Source organism: Solea senegalensis, linkage group LG1 (genome assembly GCF_019176455.1).
Source record: "Solea senegalensis isolate Sse05_10M linkage group LG1, IFAPA_SoseM_1, whole genome shotgun sequence".
NCBI lineage: Eukaryota > Metazoa > Chordata > Actinopteri > Pleuronectiformes > Soleidae > Solea > Solea senegalensis.
Window position 1 is genome coordinate 8,447,164 of NC_058021.1, and position 6,419 is coordinate 8,453,582.

The 6,419-nt window shown below is 41.9% G+C and overlaps 1 protein-coding gene across 1 annotated transcript in view; it reads right to left on the reverse strand.

The window, feature by feature from the left end:
* The window catches only part of LOC122778275, a 38,566-nt gene extending 33,796 nt beyond the window's left edge, over positions 1 to 4,770 (reverse strand). Inside the window, exons 1-12 of the mRNA XM_044039993.1 lie at positions 4,690 to 4,770; positions 4,499 to 4,549; positions 4,207 to 4,373; positions 4,050 to 4,120; positions 3,643 to 3,808; positions 3,310 to 3,447; positions 3,038 to 3,215; positions 2,811 to 2,953; positions 2,289 to 2,392; positions 901 to 1,066; positions 588 to 764; positions 345 to 497 (exon numbers count right to left, since the gene is read on the reverse strand). Of these exons, the coding sequence (XP_043895928.1) occupies positions 345 to 497; positions 588 to 764; positions 901 to 1,066; positions 2,289 to 2,392; positions 2,811 to 2,953; positions 3,038 to 3,215; positions 3,310 to 3,447; positions 3,643 to 3,808; positions 4,050 to 4,120; positions 4,207 to 4,373; positions 4,499 to 4,549; positions 4,690 to 4,753 (1,578 nt within the window). The 5' untranslated portion in view covers positions 4,754 to 4,770. The remainder of the gene's footprint in view (positions 1 to 344; positions 498 to 587; positions 765 to 900; positions 1,067 to 2,288; positions 2,393 to 2,810; positions 2,954 to 3,037; positions 3,216 to 3,309; positions 3,448 to 3,642; positions 3,809 to 4,049; positions 4,121 to 4,206; positions 4,374 to 4,498; positions 4,550 to 4,689) is intronic.
* Between the last annotated feature and the right edge of the window lie 1,649 nt (positions 4,771 to 6,419).

The following is a 6,419-nucleotide window of genomic DNA, read 5'->3' on the forward strand; positions in this document are numbered from 1 at the left end:
TCACACTCTCGCCTCAACTCATCATGAATCAATTACTGCGTCAGTGAAACGTTTAGCTTGTTTTTACATATTCATTCAATTGCTAATAACTGATTTATTTGTCAAATACAATCACCCTCACGCTGACATTTCATAGGGGGTTTGTCCTGGAAGTTATAGCAGAGACGGTAAAGCGAAATAAATCTGTTTGAGTAAGAACACTCACTCAACAAAATACATTACATTAGTCTCCTTGTTTTTACAAGACATTTGAATGCAGAAATGTTATATCTTAAACTGTATTTGACAGTTTATGACTTGTTATTTCACCACAGACTAAAAGAACAGAGTCAGCATTAACTCACATCGGCTGAGCAGGGAAAACGTCTGAAGGCTTGAATGGCAGCAAGTCTCAGCTCAAGTGCTGTTGAGTGAGTGAGTGCACAGCGCTTCAGCAGGGGAGTTAAGGCTGGAGCAGACAGACCAGTGTTTCCCACTGCCTTCAGTGCATACAAAACCTGCCAGGCAACACAATAAATGCAAACTGAGAGATTAATCTGTTGGCTTTGGTTGAGCCCAGTGCAGTATCAAGTATTTGCGTCTCTCACTCGAGCGTGTTCTCTTCCCTCGCAGCCTTCCCTGAGTGTTTCCTCTAGTGTCTGCATGAGGGTCTGTACAGGGGGGAGTTCACTGCAGGAGATTCGGGACTTGTGGCACAGCTGATGGACCAAAGACGATCCAGCCAACAAGGCTTTGGTCCACAACTCTGGGACCTCGAGTAAGGTCTACACAAACAGGAGCAAAGGAGTACACTTAGCACACACAGCTCTTTATCTTACAGTAAGACAAACACTCATGATCTGATATGGCTTTGACGAGGGTTAATTGGGACCATTATTAATGACACCCAGAGGTTCTCACATTGATGGAGTTGATGGTCTTTGGGGACGGATGAGGGATGAGGGTGATGGTGGTGAGGAAGGTGTGAGCCTGTTCCTCCTCCAGCTCTCTGTTTCTCATTAGGTCAGTCAGTAGCACGATGCAGTTTTCAGAGCCACACACTGGTAATGCCTCTAACAATGGCTGCCTGTCCAAACAGTCAATCAACATCACTATACGGCAGAGAGTCATGGACAAGATTACAGAAGTCAATCTTACCCCTGCATTGTGTCTCCTGAATAGTCTCAAAGGACACAAGGGAATAAGTAGGAAAAATGCCCAGTGGCTGAAGGTGGCGCTCACTAATGCCAAGAGAGTTATTCTGAGACACTGGGCAGAAAAAAGCAACTCAACCTACTCGGACTGGTTCAATGCCATATCAGCGACGGCCTCATATGAACGTTACTATGTAAAATAAGTGGTAAATTGGACATCAGTACAGAAATCTGGGAACCTTTTTAACACAGATCAGAGCTCTTTAATCCAGACCTGTCTGTGAATGACCTATATGACAAGACTATAAATGTCTATCCTATTAACATTATGATTTTAAAAACACAAATATAATCTGTTAAATAGTTATGAATATGAATCTGCAGCCGAGATCCAGTTAAATTAACTAAGAAGAAAACAGGACACTAATGGGAACAGTGCTTCCAGCTCTGTCCTATGATAAAATCTGCTTGCGCCAGCACTTCTACAACACACTGTAACTTGTTTGTCCACCCCCAACAAAACAAGAGCCCATATGTAAGTTATCTCAGGGTCACTGTGTAACCAAGTCTTTAAATTATATATTCTTTAAATGTTGTGTCCTACCTAAAAAGCCATTATCTTTTACTGCGTGTTTCAAAAAGTCATATCAAACTGTCGCTCATATTGAGGGCAACAGGTTGCTTGTGGTTTAATAAAATAAATAAAAGGAATTTGAATTGCCTACTAGCATCAAATTAATTAGGCATGAAATGGTATGATGTGGTCAGGTGTGTAAATATTGTTGAGTGATGCGACTTCCTGAGGGGAAAACAAAACCCACAACGCGTTGTTCAGTCCGTAAGTGCTGCTGGAGGCTATGTTACACGAGCAGTTTCCAGCTTACAGTCGCTACAGAATCTGCAGATCTACAGACACACAACACAAAGAGTGGAATCACTGTTCTCAAAATGTTTTACTTTATCTTTAGCGTTACCTCCATTCAATTTAGTTAAGCCAGTAAATATGAGGTTGCAGCTAAATGGAATCCGTCAGTTGAACTCCATGTCTGCCGTGTTCCCAAATGTTGTTATGTATCCATTGCATTAGTCTTGATGCAGTATTTGTTCATGCATGGTCATCCACTGCAGTGTAGTAACTATTCAGTAAATACTGACCAGTCGTTGCGACACTTGAAAGATGCTTCTTCCCAGAGAGTCTTGAGTTGAGGGAGAGTCAGATGTTTCAGTAGAAAAGCCAGGTGCAGGAACTCCTGTGACACCTTTTATGATCAGATATAATACACACAGTATATGATCCTGCTTTACAGTTATAACACACGCACAAGCTGCCTCCTGTGAACATCCCCACACAATAATTACATCACAGACAGTTGGCCTCTGGCTCTGAGGGCCTCTTTTTCAAAAAAACTCCCAGGTAAATAGAGCATAATTATGGTTACCGCATTGTGTTTAACTAACCATCTGTGCATGTGAGTCATTAAAATATTTGGCTTATACAGGCAGCAAAATCCTAGGGGAAGTACAACCAAACACAAATACGTCAGTGCAGTGGGCGCTACTCAGAAATTCATATTCTGATGAGGGCGCAACAGTATTTTAATTTTAAGTAATTTTTAAGAATGCATATTGCCTAAAAATAAGTTACAAGCTGACGAATCAGTTTCATTTGAGGCCTACCTGTTGTGGGTTTGAGGTGAGGCTACATAACATCCTGAGAGTCTGACGGGCTTGTTGTGGGGTTGACAACCTGGATTTTCCTGGTTGTGCTCTTCCCTCCTCCTCAAACATCAGGTGTGTTTGCACACTATGACTCAAAGAATCTGCAAGAACAATCAGGAGTGGCGGATCATTCACTGAATTTAGGCCAACACAGGCATGAGACGTGATTTTAATGTGTTCCTGACCTGCTCCTGAAGGAGATCCTGGCTGGGCTCTGAGCAGAAGGAGCATTGACACCGTCTTTGTCCTCACCAACCCTGCATTACTGGACCACAGTGCCATGGAAGAGGCTTCCGTACAGTTGACCTCCTCCATCACAGTAGATCCATGTCGCTGAACACAATGCAGTTCGGACTGCACTGACTGGCAAAAAGACAAGAATCAATCCTTGTAAATCAAACCAGATTAATGATGGTACTATATTTACAATAAGGATGGAAAAGGAATTTTCACTTACTGTATCTTCAGTCAAAGCTACAGAATGAGGCCAGAGGTTTGCCATCCTGGACTCATGACACTGTTTTAGATCCCTGGTCTTCAGCAGGACAGGGCCTCGCCTCTCATACCTGCTGGTGCACATCCCGTACACGTCTGTCTAACAAAGAGGCATTAAAGATAAGTCAAAAAATGACTGTATATACTATATACTATATACTATATACTATATAATAGTATAATGGTGATAATGACGGTTGTTGTTAGTGGGAAGAGTAAGAGGTATTTGTCAGACAAGAGGAAGTAGTTGTTATACTTCTGCGTAAATTGGGGATAGACCCACATCAGTCCTTACCTCCTTTCTTAACTCCTGTTTGGGAGACATGTGGGAGGTCTGGAGCATGCTCAGTATAGCTCTTTTAATGTTTAGGGCCCACACCTGCTCCCCTTCCTGGAGACACAGAGCCGTGACCTTTCCCCCCTGGAGGGAGAACTTGAGGCGCGTCCTCTCCAGTGACTCCCTGGGACACAAAAACACCAGATGAGCCCCCCGAGACCCAACAACAGACAAGCGGAGCATCTGAACAGAGTATCACATTCAAAGGATAAACATTTGTAGCATTCCAAAATGATCCAGACTTTAACTGTGATCGCTGCAGACAGAGATCACATACACATCTGCAAAATAACCGAGCAGATAAAAGTGATATCCATTAATTCATTCATTTCATAAAAAACGTTTAAAAAAAACCTTTGTATTACCTCAGACTTTTTAAGCGCTGCACAGAGTGCTCCTTCTGAGGGGAAAGCCTCTTAATCTGTGGATTCCTAATCTGTTGGACATACATGAACTCACACCCATCAAGCACATTATTATAGACCTTTTGGGTATGTTATTGACAATTTTGAAAAAACTGACCTGCATCATAAGGTGACACTTGGAGACCACATCGATATCAACCACACAGTCCAAAGCCAGTCCATTCCTGCCAGCATTAGAGCCATAAAGGGTGGTGGTAATTGTTGTGCTATATCTGTAAGTATACCTCACCCCTCTCTGAAAGGATAGATCAGGGGTAGGAAATCCTGTGGATATGAAATAATGCGAAATAAAGTTTCATTTATTAAAGTAACTGAAGAAATACCTGAAGCAACCTACACGAAAAAAACAAATTTGATGTGCATCACAGAGGAATAAACAAAATCCTTACCAGCACAACTTGAGTCACAAAGATTTGGTTCCACCTGAGAACAATCACACACTGCACAGAAACAGGGGAATGAAAATCTCAGACATACAACAAAGACATGTAGAATACTTCTATAAAACAATCATGTCAGCACAACGTTGTTTTCAACGAAAAATGAAAATGGCACAAATTACAAAGCCATAAAAGCTCACCTTGCAGGAGGAGAAAAGTCAGTGCAACATGCAGACAGTGAAGCCATAATATGAACACAGCCATAGCAACCTAAAACTCACTGCAGGTCTGGCTGCCTCTATGCAGCCTCATGTATGTGAGATGAAAACGAAGCACTGTTCTGAGCCACTGAATGACCACACTTGTACGTGGGCTTCAACAGTGACCCGTAACCCTCGCAGCAACCAATCAGGAAATACCTTCCAAGCTGGAGCTACAAACATCCAAAAGGCCAATCACTTGACACAACACTGGGCCTCTGAAAAAAAGAGGGTTTTTCTACACCCCCACCGAGTTGGACCGACATAAGACATGAGCCACATATGGAGAGAAAAGTCAGTTAACTGCAGGGAAGTTAAACCATAGGAAAACTGATAGACTTAGTATGATATAAAATATGATAATAATAGTTTTATTACTTTGATTAAATTTTACTTGAGTAAAAATATAATTATCAGTCTAAGAAATGACCCAAGTAACAGAAAAAACAGTAAAATCCTTCTTCTTACCTTTGATGTTCTTCATTTGTATGCTTACAGCCCTGGCTGGTTTGTCCATTTTGGGCACCTGTAGAAATATAAAGGCACATAATAGCAGCCTCCTCAAAGCAAAGCATTTGTCTTGAGTGTGCATTAACATCAAATTATTCAAATTATTTTTGAATTTTAAATCAGTTACACCCTTATACAAATACACTAGTATAGTGGTAGTATGTTCTATTTCTGCCAATAACCCCTTCTAAATGTCACACACTGGATACACAAAATACAGATTTTTACAGAGTACAAGCACACACAAAACACTCAGTTACAATAACACAAGTAAATGTAATTTATAGATAGATAGATAGATAGATAGATAGATAGATATTTCTGAGCACTACAAAGTCGACTTTTACTGACGACAATGCACTACAGTTGAAGGGAGTCACAGAGCCATCGAGTGTCTGTATCTATGTGTACTTTAGATACACATGATGAAGAAAGTACACATTTTGGGAACTTCCACTGTGTTTTATGGACTGAACTCTTTCACATGTAAACTGAAATGCCCTCCAGCACTCAACCACGTTCTCCTCTCAAACCTCACTGTCTAGGCTCAATATGAATTATCCAGCACGCCTTTCATCCCGACCTCCTTCCCCCATCATTACCCAAGCTGCTCGTACTTGCCACCTACTTTCCACCACGCTGCACCGCCGCCGCCGCCGTGGTCCACGCCCGAGCCTCCGACGTCAGTTACTGCGCGCTCCTGCCTGATGCTGCGTTCAAATAATCGGAAAAGTACATTTTAACAGCGTGACCCATTTTCATCCCAACTTTGGGTCGTCAGAAAGCAGTGGGAACGCGATCTATTACATTGTTTATGCCAGACATTGATTTTTGCGGTAGAATAAAAAACAATAATCGTTGCAATTTTGAAATAACACACCCACATACTGAAACAAATCCACAATAGATAAATTCCCACTGCTGTCTAATATTGCAGTTTATCTAATAATACGTATTCTATGGAGACAACACCGTGGTAATTGGAATGAGATATGCGAATGTTGGTGTTGTTTTAATAGACATTTACGCAACGAAAGCGCCGCGTTGAGTTTTCACCGAGTGTACCTGAACGCGTTGTTGGTCCGGACCAGGGGGCGTAGGTTTGACCGGCTTCTCGGAGGTTCAGACACAATGAACCGTCAGTCGGTGAGGTACGTGCG